Source organism: Cucumis sativus, chromosome 5 (genome assembly GCF_000004075.3).
Source record: "Cucumis sativus cultivar 9930 chromosome 5, Cucumber_9930_V3, whole genome shotgun sequence".
NCBI classification, from domain to species: Eukaryota; Viridiplantae; Streptophyta; class Magnoliopsida; order Cucurbitales; family Cucurbitaceae; genus Cucumis; species Cucumis sativus.
In genome coordinates, this window is record NC_026659.2 from 21,687,212 (window position 1) to 21,704,645 (window position 17,434).

Here is a 17,434-nt window from a genome sequence, read left to right on the forward strand (position 1 = left end):
GAATGATGGGGGAGCTTCTTCACTAAACAAAATTTCAATCACTTTATACTTTATTGACCTAGACTTCACTTTCATATAAAAAGGAAAATGATGGTTTCAAATTTAAAAAAAGTGAAAAACAAAAGTATATACTAAGTAGGTGAATCATTAACTAGGGGTTTTGCTTATTATTATGAGTTTGCAATAAAAATGAATATTCACCAATATAGAAAAAAAACACGATCTTTTTAATTTTTTTAAAGTCACTCTAATGGTATATGTTTACTATTATTCCCATCCCAAAAGTAGATTGTATTATTTCACCAACTCATTCAAAACCCCAAGTAGGTATTAAATTTTTTTTTTTTTTTTTTTTTTTTTGTATTATATGATATATTTTTCCTTATATATACATACTTCATTTAAGACCTATTTGATAAAAAAAAAAAAAAAAAATTACTTCATGTATTTTTTTTTTTTGTATAACATATACGTATACTATACTATTTGTGAGTATATCACATAGACCATTATGTTTTCATCAAACTTAATCTTTATATGGAAAGAATACACTATTTGCTCAATATAAGATTAGTTTGTGGAACATAATTTAGGGAAGAAAAAGGAAAGGAAAAGAAGGGTGAAAAAGAAAGTAGGATGGGATTGGTTTAATACACAATGGCATGCAAAAATCACAAATATCAAATATATATATAATAAATTTGAGGATGAAACAGAAAGGAGAAACAAAGGTACATTAGATTGTGACACTACCACTCAAGACCATTCCACCATAACTTCAACTTTTTCTTTTATTATGATTATTTTTTTCTTATATATATATATAATGTACTCATTTTTACCCATTCAACTCTCTTTTACACTTTAAAAAAATTTAAATAATGATTAGGTGCAATCTAATTTGATATACATGTGAATAGTTAAAGAAAAATATTTCAACTAATTTTTACATAAAAATTATGTCACACATGGAAAAATTTTATTAGCCAAGTTTGCATTTTAAATGGCATCTAAGTCTTAATTATATATGATGCAAGTGGGATGGGTATGTACACCAAGAAATCCAATTAAGTTGACATTTTTACATTAATCTCATCATTTTTCAGAAAATTAAAATATACTTTTCAAAAGTATGTATGTCACACAATAAATTATAATCGAATAATTTGATTGAATACATCAAAAATAGTTGCTACCCAAAAGACACAAATACATATTTCTCGTGTATATATATATATAAAAGATAAAGATTGTTTTGTGTTTTTTTTGAAAGGAGTGAGAGAGAGAGAAAGAGAGGTTGTAGGGTTGTGTTAAAAAAATGAATATTGAGCAAAAAGAGATTTTCTTTTTGCCTATTAGGGTTTCTTTTTGTGTCCTCCATGACCATGCATGGCCAAACCAAACCCTTCCCATTTCTATTATTATATTCTGTCTGAGTGCCCACAGTGGAACAACAACACACACTACCAAAAAAAAAAAAAGAAAAAGAAGCTTAAAGAATAAGAAACTTACCCAAATATTCTATCATAATAATATCTCTCTATATACTTTTCTCTCTCTTCAAAACCCTAAAAACATATATTATAACTTTCATTCTCTCATATATATATATATTCTCTCATTCCCTTTATATCTTTCTTCTCTTCCACTCAACTCTCATCATCTATCTTTCCTTTCCTTTCCTTTCCTTTCCTTTCTCATCTCCAAGTTTTTCATCCTTATTTTCCTTTTTTTTTCTTTTCCCTTTAAAGAAAAAAATATTTTTCCTTTTATTTTTCCATAATTTTTGTGTTCATAATTACCCTCAATCGATCCATGGTTTTCTCTTCAGTTCCTGTGTTCCTTGATCCACCCAATTGGCCTTCTCAGGTATGGTTTATTTTTCATTAATTTAGTTTCTTTTTCTTAAATATTTTCTCTATATAGCTTCTTCACTACAAAAGCAAGAAATTAAAAAGAATTATATTCCCTATTCTTTTCTATATTTACTTGAATATACCAAACATATTTTGATCTGGGATTATATTCTTTTCCTTGATCTTTCTCTCTCAATAGCAACCAAATCAGCTCCAAGTAAGTGGTTGTGAGACCAATAATGCTCAACACCTTCCACCTCCGGCACCGTCAGCTAATAGTGGCGGTGGTGGAGGTAGCGGAGGAGGCGGTGGAGGTGGACCTGGATCAGTTAGACCAGGGTCAATGACGGATCGAGCTAGGTTAGCAAAGATACCGCAACCAGAAGCAGGATTAAAATGTCCTAGATGTGAATCAACAAACACGAAGTTTTGTTACTTCAACAACTATAGTCTCACTCAGCCTCGCCACTTTTGCAAGACGTGCCGCCGGTATTGGACGAGAGGTGGAGCGATGAGGAACGTACCAGTCGGAGGCGGGTGTCGGCGGTCTAGTAAGAGAAGTAGCAAAGGAGGAAGCAATAATAGGTCAAAATCACCAGGAGGATCAAGCACTTCAACAAGCACAGTATCATCAAATAGTTGTACAACAGATATAATTAGCCCACAATTAGCTCATCATCACCATCCTCCTCCAACAACCCATTTGCCCTTTTTCTCTCAAAATTTACACCATCTTAGTGAATTTGGAAACCTTGGTTTAAATTTTGAAGCCCTTCAAATCCCTAATTCACTCCCATCATCAGCTGAATCATCCTCAGTTTTATCAAGTGGAATTATTTCAGATCATCATCCATGGAAAATACCCTTTTTTGGAAATTTACATCAACAAAATGGGATTTATTCAAACTTCATTGGCGATCAAGATCATCATCATCAACAACAAACAGCTGATTTCACAAATTATCAAAGGTTGTCAAAGCCATTGTTGGAAAGTGGATTCAATCACCAATTGGAGAATATTAATATCAATAACAATAACAATAGTATGAAAATCTTGGAGGATACACAAGGGATTAACAATTTGTCAAGAAATTTTCTTGGAATTCAGCCAAATGAAGATCAATTCTGGAATTCTACAACAACAACGACAACAGCTGGAAATATTGGATGGAGTAGTGATCCAATTTCAGATCATTTCAACACAACTTCTTCCACTACTCATCTTTTGTAATTTGGGGTTTCCAATTTTAATTATTCCTAATATTAGAACCAATCCGACATTTTACAAAAAAAAAAAAAAAAAAAATTAACACTTTGGGGGTTTAATTTTAATTTTATTTCTTTGTATTTCTTTTTCTTTTTTTTTTCTTTTGTTGTTTAATTTGTATTACAGGGGTTGAAAGAGAATGAGAAAAGCCAAGCTGAGAAACTGAGGCTTCAAAATTCTAACATGTGATTACACAACAACATCAAGAGATGGATGTGGGGGAAGAAATTAAGGTGAATGAAATTTCAGAAATTAGGAAAAAAAAAAAAGAAAGAAATACTTTGTGGGGGGCTTTTAGAAAATATTCTGATGATCAAGGGGGTGACGATGATCAAAATATTAGAGTATGGTAGGGGTTAATATGTTAGTTACTTTTGTTGAGGAGGGTTTTCATTGTGTTATTATTAATATATTTTTTTTCTTTCATTTATTTTAATGTGGGCTTTTGATTTTAATTGGGGACTTTTGTTATATTATGTAATGTGAAGTTTGATATTATTCTGACCTAATTCTCTCATTGTGAAATCAAATGAATGATGATCCCACTGCTCTTTTTTAGATATATGTTTCTTTCTTTTCGTTCTCACTTAGTATCTTTTGGTCAATGAAACAAACTTGGAAAAAAGCAAAAGTAGAGTATCCAATAATGCATATAATTATTATAAATGTTGATTAACGTTAACTTGAACATAGTTGAACTTTATAGGATAATTACATAGATAAAATGAGTTCAAAATTTGAAATTATATAGTTGAGTTTAGTTATAAATTTAATAAAGGGTTAAAGTATAATTTTAGTCCCTATAGTTCTAGAATTTAAGTTTCTATCGTTTCATAAAACATTGGTAAATAGTTCCTACCAGGGGACTAAGCATGAAGATTTGATCAAATATAAGGGACTAAATTTTAATTTTTTTTAAAAAATTATAAGGACTAAAGTTGTAGTTAATTAAGCGTTTAATGAATTAACGAGATGGTTAGATACATGCATGTGTGTTTGATTGAAGCTCTCAATCTTGAATCTTCATTTTAGAAAAATCTCAGAAGTCCCATCTGAAAGCTTAGTTTCGTATTTTAGGGTAATGTTTATTTTATTGCATAGTATGTGATTTTCTTTTTCACCTTCCTGAAAAGAAACTGCAGTTTGAATGCATCTAAATTTGTGCCATTTCTTCCTTTTAGATTCTCCCTTAAAACCCCTAAATTATATACTTATATACACACATAAAAATATTCATTTCGGCTTTGTCTCCTTCTCGGTTTATCTTCGTGTTTCTAATAGGGTTGCTTGCTATACAACCTGTTAATAAGCTGCTGGTTTTGTTAATTGTGTTGGCTTTTTTTATTCTTTCAAATTCTAGTGGACGAAATTGAGTTTCGGATGTAATTTATGCCAATTTGTTATTTCATTTGTCCCTTGAATTGGACGTTAGTAATTTTTTTTGTAAAAAGATGTTTAAATGATCATATTGTAATTCAAAAGCTTACATCTAATTAGATCTAATCATACCAGATTCAATCATGCGATAAAGAATTATAATAAAATTGAAAGTAAAGGAAGAATTTGTGGTTTTTAGGATGTTTTTTTTTTTTTGTTCAAAAAGGGAGAAAAGAGTGTTAAGAGAGCACAAACACACACTATTCAAATTGGTCAAAAGTAGAAAAAAGGGAGAAGGCCTTCTCTTGACCACTTAATAGCTTTTTTGTTTTTGGTTTTTATTACATCTCTTTGCTTTCTTGTGTGTTTATTTGTAAAATATATGTGTATTTAAAACAAAAGTGAATCCAAAGTAAAAGGGGGATTGGGAATTTTGCATCATGGTTATGATGTCAGTATTTCCCATCATTTAGTTCTTATAGATTTTATTCTTTTTTTGAATGGAATCTTGCCTTTGGATTTCTTTTATTCTCCCCTCACACACTAAAATCGAATATAATTTTTTTACTCTCATTATTACATTCGTTTATTCTTTTTTACTTTGGTTTCTCAAAACCCTCATCAAATTAATCTCCCTTTTGGGATCAACAATCTAACATAATGACCTCTCATAAAACATTACCCTATAAATTTAACCTCATTATACAACAATAAAAACAAAAGTAATCCATTACTGACCAAATCACGACAAATCAACCCTAGTAAAAAAGATGTTAAAGAGAGAGTGTATGGTTCATTTTATGAAATTGACAAATAAAGTAAAAAAGAGAAGTGTAAACAATAGAAAATCGACATTAGTGTATTAATTATGTTCAAATACAAAAAGAGAACAATTTACTATCAAGAGAATAATTCATATTAAAGAATGAAAGACGCTTATAGGGTTAGAGAATTTATATATAACATGTTTTTCTAAACCGTAGGATTCAAAACATAAATAACATGCATATGACAAATACAAATAGTACAACTTAGGTTTTAAAGTGTCAAATAACGTTATTTAAAACATTTCAACAATTCGTAATTAGTCATTCGAAACGTCAGATAACAGATTAAAAAAACTCAAACAATAATTTATAGTTAGTTGTTCGAAGCACCAGGTCACAAATTCAAAGGCAGTTCAACAATTAGTTTCGAGTGCATATCAATCTTTTTATGTTTTGAACCTGGGATTGTATTATGTTATATATGTAACATAAGTAAAAATTAGAAATAGAAGGGAAGAAGAAAAAGAGAGAGGAGAAAAAAGAAAGAGGGAAGAGCTCGGAATTCCAAGCTATGTTAGGAAGGGTCTTTTAAGTTAATGTTGTTAGTGTGGTTGATGGGCACATGCATAGGCGTGAAGATGTTCTCTCTGTTTCTATGGCAGCTTTATCTTTATTATGTCCTTTGGTTTCTTTTTACCTTTATCTCTCATCTACATATAATATCATCTATGTCACAATAATAATAATAATAATATGTATGTATATATTTTGAAAGAGAGATTCCAATATAATGTGTGAGTGTTTTGTTCTAGGTTATATAAGCCCTCACGTTCTTCCATATGTGCTCAATCATATGTAACTTAGATTCTTGCCCATTTTTAGAAGTATCTCTCTTTTTTATATATTAATTAATCTTTAGTATGTATAAATAGTGAATATATGGGAATTCTTCTTTTTCAACAGTGAGATGCTATTATCAATTACTTGTGAATAGTGTGCATTAATTTTGTTCAACTTTTGGTTGAAAGTATGTGATAATTTCAATTTGATATATTCATGTATTTTGAATTTTTGACAAATGGTTAAGTTCTTTCTTGTAATTATTTATAATTATAGAGCCAACAAGTGCACCTTACTATTTTAGTTAGGTTAGAGAAACTTGCACTATTGTCTTGTTTCAAACTTATGCATTATCAAGTTTTTTTTTCTTTAATTTTTGAATCTTATCTAAAGAGCAAGTTATAAAGACAAGTTGTCTTTAGTATTATATTTCATAATTAGATGAATTGTATCGGTTTAAAACTTCCTACTTTCTTTTGGCTACAACTTTAGTTTAATGAGACTTAAAAAAGAGAGAAGGAAGAGTACCAACTTTACTAAATTTTGAGAGAGAGAGGTCCTAAATCAAAGGAAGAGATAAGAGAATGGGAGGGAATGAGTATAAATTGACATGTGGGTTTGAAGGGTTCCTTTTAGAGGCAAAGGGAGACAAACAATCTTTGACTAAGAAATTATGTCTTAATCATTTCTACTAAATTAACTTCCATACCTACAACATCATCATTATGCTTATTTACCCTAACACTCTAAATTTTCCTCCCTAATTCATATCTATGTATACTCTCCTATGAAACCCTACAATTATTAATTACTTTTTGGCTCAAAATTATCAACCATATTATTATTTCATTTTCTTTGTATGAATTTCAGTAATGTAATAATAACTTCCAATTTGTATTTGGTTCTTTATTAAATAGATTTTCAAATATTACATTTTATTTTTATCTCTGAGAGTTAAAAATGTTGAATTTTGAATTATAATATAATACTAAACTCAAATTTTCAGTAATAAAAAAATGCAACATTTTACAACTTAAACACCCGATAGAAATTAAAGTAAAATATAATCTATAATTTTAAATTTTAATTAGGATCAAATAGAACTTATACTAAAAAAAAAATTAAGAAGATTTATGTGTTCTTAAATTTTTGTATATGTGGTTGTTTTTTATCTAATGTATTTGCATGGGCTTATGTGCCGGCTTTTTCTTTAGCCATTAATTTTCATCTCAAGGTATTATATATTTTCCAATTGGTTCTTTAACCACTAATCAAAATCTTTATATATATATATAATTCTATTGATTTGGTTTTTATGAATTCGAGGCATAATCAATTTCGATATATGAAATAATAATAATTAAATATAAAAGACATATGAAAATAAAATATAGTGCAAATCAAGGAAAAGAATTTCAAGAAACAAATATAATCTTAAATTCTTTGATGATTATTTAAGAAACTTTTTAATTTAACTGATAATCCAAATATCATAATATCCTATTTCTGATAATTTATATCTAATTTTCCCAGATGAGTTGTGACAATTTTGTTTTTATTCAAATCTTTTTTATTTTATTTTATGAATTACCTAAAATGTTCCATAGTAGTCCAAAAAAGTATTCAATTTAAAAATAAACTACAATTATAAAGAGCTCAATTGATAGTATTAAGACATTTTTATTTTAAAAATAAAATATTCGAATTTGGGACACTTGAGCACACATGAAAAATTTTAGAAAACTTATAGCTTTAAAAAATAAACTAAAAATATAGCATGAAGAGAAAATATTGAAAAAATAATAATAAATATTCACCGGTCAACTGATATAAGTATTTAAAATGTCTAGTTTATCCTTTAATAACTATCATTGATAGTTGATATCAAAGATAACAACTAATAACATAGTTCTTAAATTGAATGATAGTATCTATTAATGATTAATTTATAACTATTATTCAATGATAACTATGGTCGATGGTAGTTATTAATTTGACAAAATTAGAAAAAAACACACTTAATTGTGACAAAACAGAGAGTTATTATTAATAGCAACTATTTGTGATAACAACCTATATCAACTAATCATAATAATAATTTTTTATTACCGATTATAGTTTTTAAATTAAGAAATTCATACATAACAAAAATGATTGTTGCACTTCATTTTATCTTTTACTAATTTCTATGCTACAATGTATACAATTATTTTTTCTTTGTACTACATGTAGTATTGTTTTTTTTCCCCTCAAATATCATTTATACAATTATACCGGTAATCCAAAATTGAATAATATTTTATGAATAGTTCAATAAAAATTATGAAAATTGCAAATAAATAATAAGTTCAAGAGGACAAAAATAGGAGGAAGACCATGAAAGGTTATTGAGACTTTCCCTTTTGTAATATGAAAACAATATTTTAAGTCTAAATAATTTGAATAATTCACAAAAACGCGTTCTATCACTCTAATATGATTGATTTTTTTTTTTTTTTGAAAGGAGAGTGATGTGACGTAGATTTAGAGTGATCTAATATCAATAATCAAGACTTAAGACGATCTAATATCAATAGTTGATTGAAAAACGAAAAAAAGATGAAAGAGATTATTATTTTCTATAACGAAACTAAACCTCAAATCCAATAAAATAACAATTATGATTAGTACAAAATTCACAATAGTATATATAGTTGTTACATTTATTCCTTAAAAAAAAAAACTCATTGAGTGATTTAAATTTCTCCATCTTCGTTGTTTCAAATGAAGAAAAAAAGTACATGATATTGATATAACATATGATTATTAATTAGTATTCAAACATGGATATGAGACAAATATGGGAAGAAGTTAAAATGTAAAAGAAAAACATATGAAAATAAAATATAGTGCAAATCAAGTTGATGGGTTAGTGTGACATGTTTGAATTGATTTTATATATTAATTATTGTTGTGTTGTATAATAAGAGAGAGCTTAGCTTTTGACTGAATTTTGAAAATGAAAATTTGTCCACAAAATTAAAATGTGGGGTTTTCTTCTTTGTCACATCCCACCTCACTTAGTGGAGTCTTATTAATTAAAGTGAGGTCCTCCCAACTTTATATTTATTTAACTACCAACCCCTCCTCAAATTATAACCCTTTTTTCTTTACATTTAAAATAAAATGGTTAATTTTATTTCATATTATCATTATTTTACTGACAATTTGTTCTTCTCTTAAATCTATTCCATCTTTTCATATAATCAATGTGGCTGTAGCTATCAATTGTATAATTAAATTTTAATCAGTTAAATACTTTTGTGGAAATTCAACTTGATGGGGGCCTAGAAGGATTGGGCCGGTAGAAATTTTGGAGAGCAAGCCCAATACAATGGGCTGATATTATGCGCCTCCAAAATCCACCACTTGAGAGAGTGGGCTTCGCATAAGCTATGACATAAGCTATGACATAAGCTATGAAAGTTGGTCATTTATACCAGAACCTCGAATTTTCTTTTCTAATTTCTAAATTATAACAATTATTTTACAGATAAGTGCATGGAGGTGTATTTTTATGGTTAATAATTAAGTAATATTACAAACTTATCAAAGTTCACGAGTGGTAAATTCTATCACTTATATACTTTTATTTAAGTATTTAACAAAGAATGGTCAAAACAAACGAAAATTAGAAAGAACGACTTACCAATTTTGTAGAGCTATGATATCTTATTAATTTTTGGAGAGGTGAACCTCAAAGGTTTCTAATCTGAAAAGGAGTTGGAGATGACATTTTGGACCTAATGGGGGTTTAAGAATGTAGGCTACGAGAAGTCATAGCTTGTGAAGAGAAGAGATCATAGTGGCTTTGGCCTTGGCCTCTAAAGTTTGATGACTCTCGGTTTGAAATGACCTCATAGTAGTTATATTATTATTATTATGAAATGCAATGCAATGGGAAAAAATTATAATACGAAATTGTCCCTAATTATTGAAACAAATAAAAATTCTCATCATGGGGATACTCAATTATTCATATAGTTCAATCCTACGTCACCTCTCCAGAACAATAATACGTCATTTTTGTTGTTAGTTTCATAGTTTCATAGTTTCATTATTTGGTTATAGTGAGAAAAAATTATATATATGTTATTTATATTTTTATTTTGTTTAAAAAGCTGACTTCAAATGAATTACTAATTATTTTAAGTCCAGCTTTAATGAGATGGCTTCATCCATAATTATTCATAATATAATGCCAATTCATTTCTACTTATCCACGTTGAATTATATTATCAAGATTAGAGAATGAATTAATCTATCATATGACGTTGAAACATATAAGAGTTATTAGACAAAATCATAAAATTGTATAAATAGATTGAACTGTGGAGAGTTTGCTAACTGAATATTAAAAAACAATATAGAGTTTTATTCTTTTTTCAATGAAATTTTAACATAAATACGATAAGTTATAATCCTTGAAGCAAAATTCAAATTAAAGACACTTTCAAAATATCACACGACTCCTTTAATTATGTCGACCTAATTCAAGTGAAAAGATATAACTTTGAAATACATTAAATTTCCAAACATAAACCCATCATTTTATTATAATAAAAAAGAAAGAAAAAGAAATTAAAATTAGTTTAATATATGGACAAATTTGAAAGCAAAATGTGTTGGGATGTGAAGTGCATGCAAATGTGAAAAGAGATTAAAGGAAACAAATCCGCGTTAAGGAAAAATAAAATAAAAGGAATTGAAATATTCTATTCCAAAAAATTTGATTATCATGGATTGATTTAACTATTTATTTCGTTTATTTTTTTGGAAAACCAATGGGAATAGAGAATTGGTAGCCCACTACTTGTTTCCTCAATTTGCTTGGACACAATTGATGTCAACCAATTTAGGTCAAAACTTGACCAAGCATAAATAAAATTAAATATTTAATTAATTTTGTTACCCAACTTGGATGTTTACTTTAATATTATCTTCACAAGCTTCTCTGTCATTTTTTTGGTCAAACATATCGAAACAAGACTGGGGAAAAACCATTCTTCTGACTTTTATGTTTAAATTAGAAATGGAATGATTTTGTCATCCTTCATAACCTTGGAAAAAAAGAATAATAAAATGTTTGGAAGAGAAGAATTGCTTTGAGAGAGTGGAAGAAGAGTACTTCTATGTAACAAATGGTATGTTATGTTAAACAGAATGTTTATTGCTAATCAACAACTCATTGTATATATTTTAATTAATATAATCATAATTCAATTTGTTATATATTACGACATTACAAATATCTCTTATATACGCTTAAATCCTTATTCCTACCATTCTTTTAAAAAATATAACCAAAATTTACAATTTTTTTCCTTAAAAAAAGAGAGAATAATTAAATTGAGAAATATCAAACGCAATCCGAATAAAAATTTTCTTTCAAATTGCTCACGTATGACATTGTAATAGAGGACAAGAGGAAGAAATTTACCCCCAAAACAAAAACTCTTTAACTCTTCTATAGAAGAGAGAGAAATAAGAGTTAGAACATGTCCATTTATAATAGTTAAATGTAAATGAGCAATATTAAGTATGGTAAGGTGTTAAGAAAGTGTCAATCAATTGGATGAACTTATTTAATCTCAACTAAAATGCATTCATATATTTATTCTACTCACACATAAAACAAGAAGAATTTGAAACATGACAAACCAAAACTTAGAAAATTAGGCAAGATACATATAGATGAATGCACAAAATCAAGTACCTTAAATATTTTTCAAAATATATATAATATACCCTATAAAATGCACCATTTCATTTCAAGAAATAAACAATAATGGTTAATATATTACTAAATGATGATGGAGAAATAAGAAAACATAAAAGTCAACCATTTACACATTTCAATGATGCTACCGTACCATTTCTAAACTCTTATTTCATAATAAATTTCCAAGAAAAACTGTAGGATTTATGACTTAGAAGTAAACTCTTACCTCATATATGCTTTGATGGGGTTTTATTATAAAAGCCTCTTTCCATGCTAAAATTTAAGATATTTTAGAGCTTTTGGGTTTTTTGTTTTTTTTTTGAAGGAATTAAAAGATCGAGAAAATATGGAAAATTCAAGTGGTTCAAGGATAACTTCTCTTATATTGAGAATACTAACATTTGTTTTTCTTTTCATCTCCTTCTTCATTCTTATCACCACTTCTCAAACTGTTCGACCATATAAGCTTCATTTCAATGATTATCATGGTTTTAGGTATGTCTCTTACCTCTCATTGATTGAGAATATACATGTTAAACAGATGAGTTATATAATTAGAGTTGACATTTTTCTACAGGTATATGCTTGCTACGATCATCATTGGACTTGTATTTAACCTTCTGCAAATCGCATTCTCCCTCTTTAACATAGTTAAGAATGGAGACGGTACTATATTATTCGATTTCTTTGGCGACAAGGTACGTACGTACGTTTGGTAATTTCGATTTGCTGTCTTGTAATAGTTAGAAGAATGGTAGAAAAGTAAATTGACGAAAAAGATAATATTGGGGTTTCTTTGGTGCAGTTTTTGTCATACCTTCTAGCAACAGGAGCAGCAGCTGGATTTGGAGTTGGAGTTGATTTGAAAAAAGTAGATCCAGATGATTTGTTCAGAATATTCTTTGATAAGGCCTATGCAGCTTCAACTCTTCTTTTGTTTGCTTTCTTTTGCTCTGCAGCTGTCTCCATTCTCTCTTCATTTGCACTTTCCAAGAGATCTTAATATTAAGTTAATTGTTACTCTTTGGGTTTTTTTTTCATAGTTTAGTTTGTATGTGTGTATTCTGAAGATTCTTTTTCCATTTTTTGTTACTTCTTCTCTTAGGTTCTACCGATTGAAAATGTTGAGATTTTCTTTTTCTTATTGAGGGTTTGTGTATTGTTTAATAAGAATTCGTTTACTATTCTTTTTGTTTGATATATCTTATTGTGTTGTTTTTGATATGATCCTTAACGACGGATAAAGAGTCAGTTTTAGTACTTAATAGAAGAATAGAAGGGGAAGAATTGAATCACCAACTTTAAGCAAAAGAACAGTTATAAATGTACTGAGGATTAACAAAATTTTAGCAAAATGTAGCATAATTTAAAAGATAACAAAATTTAAATCAAACTATATTTAAAATCTATTCATGATAAATTTTACTATATAGATAACTTTTCTTTTTGAAGATGTTGTTATAACAATGAATATAATAAAATGATAAATTAATAAATTCTAGAGAATCACTAGATTGATTGATGATGAAAAAAGGTTCACAATCTTACTTTGTATTTTTAGCATCAACATATGACAACGACTCAAATATTCTTTAAAACGGTCAATTTTTAAAAAAAGGATAATGTAAAATAGAAAGACAAACGTTGTTCAAGATATATAGAGATGTTAAACCATAAAAGAATCTAAAAAAATAACTCATATGCATAATTTTTTAGATAAGGAAAAAAAATTATTATTTGAAACATGTAAGATATTGTATATCATCTGAAAAGATAATATTCTTTGAGATAACTTATGAGACATCATCCAAATAATTCAAGAAAAGAAACAAACTGAAAAGCACCCTTAAACAAATGTATGGCCGAATTATATATAAATTTTAAATTTTGTATATAAGCTATTTACTCTAGTCGAGACAATGTCTAAATTTTAGAAAAATTTATAAAAATGACAAAATTATTTATGATAATAGAATTCATGTCATCTACATTTATTAAATTGCAAAATTGACAAATTTAAAAGTGAATTATTGTCTAGTTAGTATTAATTATCAATTATATTTGCCAAATTTGCAATATGAAAAAAAAAAGTGTATGAACTGTTTTTTCTAAAAAAATTTTATTACCTAATGCAATTTTTCTAAATTTTAATCCTCATAATTATGATTTAGCCTATTTGAATTACAATCCGTTCATATACATGTGTTTGAATTTATATATGAATTTGTATAGGGTTGATGATTTTGTATGAGATCGTTTTTTGTTTTTTTGTTATTATTTTTTTAAAATTTAGAGATTTATTTAATTTTTATTTTCAATGATTAGTTGCTTTTTTTTTTAAGAGAGTTAAGTGGTTAGACAATTAGGACATAATTGGCAGAGAGTTTGAAAACAAAAATTTGAAGAGAAATTTGAATGAAAACAAAGTTGTATGTTATGCTTTTAGATTGGTGGCTATTCAATTTCCGGCGGCAGTGATATAGGAACAACTGGAAATCATTTAATATTCTATATAGACCTTCTCAACTACCAAACACAAATACACTAACTTGCTTCATTGAATACAAGCTGATATATTCTTCTCCCTACTTCTAGAAAAAAGATACCCCGAGTACTTTATGTGGATCCAAAAAACCTACAACAAAAAAGGTTATATTGCAGAGATTTTTCAAGTTAATAACAGATGCAGAAGATGTTGCATATTGGTATCAGAGGGCACAGATAGAGGGGGGTGGGCTGCTTTTCAGAATATGTTAAACATCATAGGTGAAACAAAACCAAAGAAACCAACAAAATCACGTATTACTCACCATCAAAGTCTTCATTAGATTTTGAAAGTCGTAGAACATATGCTGAAGTGTTATCGTAGAGAAACCACTCTAATTCCGACTCTTCTCTTTTCACTACTATAAATTTGGTCTTTCTTAACGCACACAAATTTTGATTTCTTGATGGTCATGACAAAGGACTATCAAGAAAAATATTTTTCTTGATAAAAATATTTTTCTTCATACAAGGGACTATCAAGAAAAATATTTTTCTTCATACAATGTTTATCTTGACGGTCATGTACGTCAAGAAAAGTGTCCTTATTTTGTTGAAGAAATACGAAAAAACGTATAAACATGTAGATTCTTGTTTTTCTCGATAGACAAAGTTCAATTAGTTTTGTTAATAATCACAAACGTCAAGAAAACTATTTCTTCGACTTAGAATGCAACTCTGTTTGCCACTCCTGACACAGTTATTGATCCCAATTGGTACTTAGACAATGGAGCCACTAACCATGTTACTAGAGATTGCTCAAATCTGATTAGCCCAATTGAATATTCAGGTGTTGAAAAAGTTAATGTAGGGAATTAAAATCATTTACATATTTCTTATGTTGGTAATACATGTTTGACTAATGGTGACAAGAGTTTGATTCTTGAAAATATATTATGCGCTCCTGAAACTTGCACAAGACAATCAAATTTATCTTGAGTTCTATGCTCATTGTTGTTTTATTAAGGACAAAGCTATAGGGGAAACACAGTTGAGAGGAACACTTAGAGATGGACTTTACCAACTTGAAAGGGTTATAATGAAGATAGGAGCAGAAATGGATAGTGAGCAGCAACTTGTGCACAAAAATAAGGGTATATCAACTTTTGTACTGTCTGGAGGAAGAAATCTTGCCAATACTAATTTTGCTATATCTAAAGCTGTATGACGTATGAGATTAGGACATCCCTCTTCTAAAATTTTGAATTAAGTACTCATGAGTTGTAATCTGATAATTTTTTAGAATAGTGAAATAAAATTTTGTGATTCTTGTAAATTGGGAAAAGCCTATAATCTTCTATTTACTAAATCTTGGTCTCGTGCTGCTGAATCCTTTGATATTGTGCATTCTAACTTGTGGGGTCCTGCACCTGTATGTTCGTCTAGTGGCTTTAGGTACTACATACTTTTCATGGAGGACTATAGTAAATATATCTGGATATATCCTCTATAACAAAAAAGTGCAGCTGTTGATGCCTTCAAGCACTTTATTACGTATGTCAAAAATCAGTTCAATAAAACAGTTAAAGTTTTTCAATCTGACGATGAGGAGAGTATAAGAAAATACAACAATTGTGTTTAACCATGGGAATCAGTTGTCGTTTCTCTTGTTCATATACGTCGGCGCAGAATGGTAGGGTTGAAAGGAAACATAGACATGTTGTAGAAACTGGACTTACTCAAATTTGAGCATTATTTAGATACGTGTGTATTGCTTGGCTCAAGTCCAGTCCATAAAGGGTTCAAGTGTTCGTAAAAAACGGACAGAATTTTTATTTCAAGACATGTGAGATTTAAAATTTTTATTCTTCTAGTTAACCCTTTTCCAATTTATTTTCACCTGATTCCACACCTCAATCAGCCCCGTCCACATCCACATCCACATTGGGTCCCTCTCTTTTTATTCATTCTTACATTAAAGAGATAACTGTCAGAATGCCAAAAAATTGGATAACAAACTGAAAAATAGCAAATTTAAAAATATTAAGATTTATAACAAAACTGGAGTTGTAGACTTCTTTTTTATTAATTTTTTTTAATTGATTATACCTCTTTGTATACGAAAAATATTTTTCGTCAAAAACAGTATATTTGTATAGGTAAAAATGATACATGATATTACAGATTTATAGATATAGTGTATTTTAAAAAACCATCAATTTTGGAAAATATTAAATAATTTTTTATTTTCGGACTATATAAGATTACACCAACATCCCCTAATTTATGCTTGCAATTTATACAAAATTTTCGGATTTTTAGATTTCAAGTCAATTAATTAACGATTTATTTCTATAATTCATAATATATATAGTAATGACTATTTGAATTCAAATTTTTTTTTCACCCCTAAAATAATAGTTAATATAATTTCATCAATCTCAGTTTCATAAAGTTCCTTTTAATATTTATTAATATTTTATTATATAATATATAATACATATTTTTCATATTTATAATAACAATTTGAAGTTAGATTTTATAACATCCAATAAAATCATCAATTAAAATAATAACAAACATAAATAAATTCAATAATTTTAATTATTTATATTTCAAAAAAATTTTAATTTTTTTTTGAATTTAAATACTTTCAAAATACACATGCTTAATAACAATTTGAATTAAAAATTTTATCATTTCTTAAAATCCTCCCGCTAATTATGATTATTCACTTACTTTAATCAAATTCACTCTGAAAGTCATGCTATTTAGTTTAGTTTATATCTCTGAAATAATGACAAATATAAATTTAATATCTTTGGATTATTTATATTCTAAAATATTTATAAAAATTTGAAGTTAAACACCTCAAAAATACAAGAATTTCACTATTTTATATTTTCAGCTGATTTTACATGTACAAGGAAAATTCTTATCTGATAGGTATGGTGTATTTGTATAGATTAAAAATGATGGAATATAACCGAGAATCATAGATATAGTGTATTTGCAAATTATTTAGTTGTGTAAAAATATTAAATAAATATTTATTTTTTGGATGGATCTGATTGAATCAACA

At 27.9% G+C, this 17,434-nt stretch overlaps 2 protein-coding genes across 2 annotated transcripts; both read left to right on the forward strand.

The window, feature by feature from the left end:
• Nucleotides 1-1,613: 1,613 nt before the first annotated feature.
• LOC101212561 (dof zinc finger protein DOF3.6) lies at nt 1,614-3,683 on the forward strand. The gene is made up of 2 exons (XM_004142704.3): nt 1,614-1,869; nt 2,056-3,683. Exons 1-2 carry the CDS (start codon nt 1,816-1,818, stop codon nt 3,085-3,087), a joined length of 1,086 nt encoding a protein of 361 aa, XP_004142752.1. The 5' UTR covers nt 1,614-1,815; the 3' UTR covers nt 3,088-3,683.
• An 8,463-nt stretch (nt 3,684-12,146) lies between these two features.
• On the forward strand, nt 12,147-13,068 carry LOC101212640 (CASP-like protein 4D1). The gene is made up of 3 exons (XM_004142784.3): nt 12,147-12,363; nt 12,446-12,566; nt 12,674-13,068. The coding sequence occupies exons 1-3, from the start codon at nt 12,215-12,217 to the stop codon at nt 12,869-12,871; spliced, it is 468 nt and encodes a 155-aa protein (XP_004142832.1). The 5' UTR covers nt 12,147-12,214; the 3' UTR covers nt 12,872-13,068.
• Nucleotides 13,069-17,434: the final 4,366 nt, after the last annotated feature.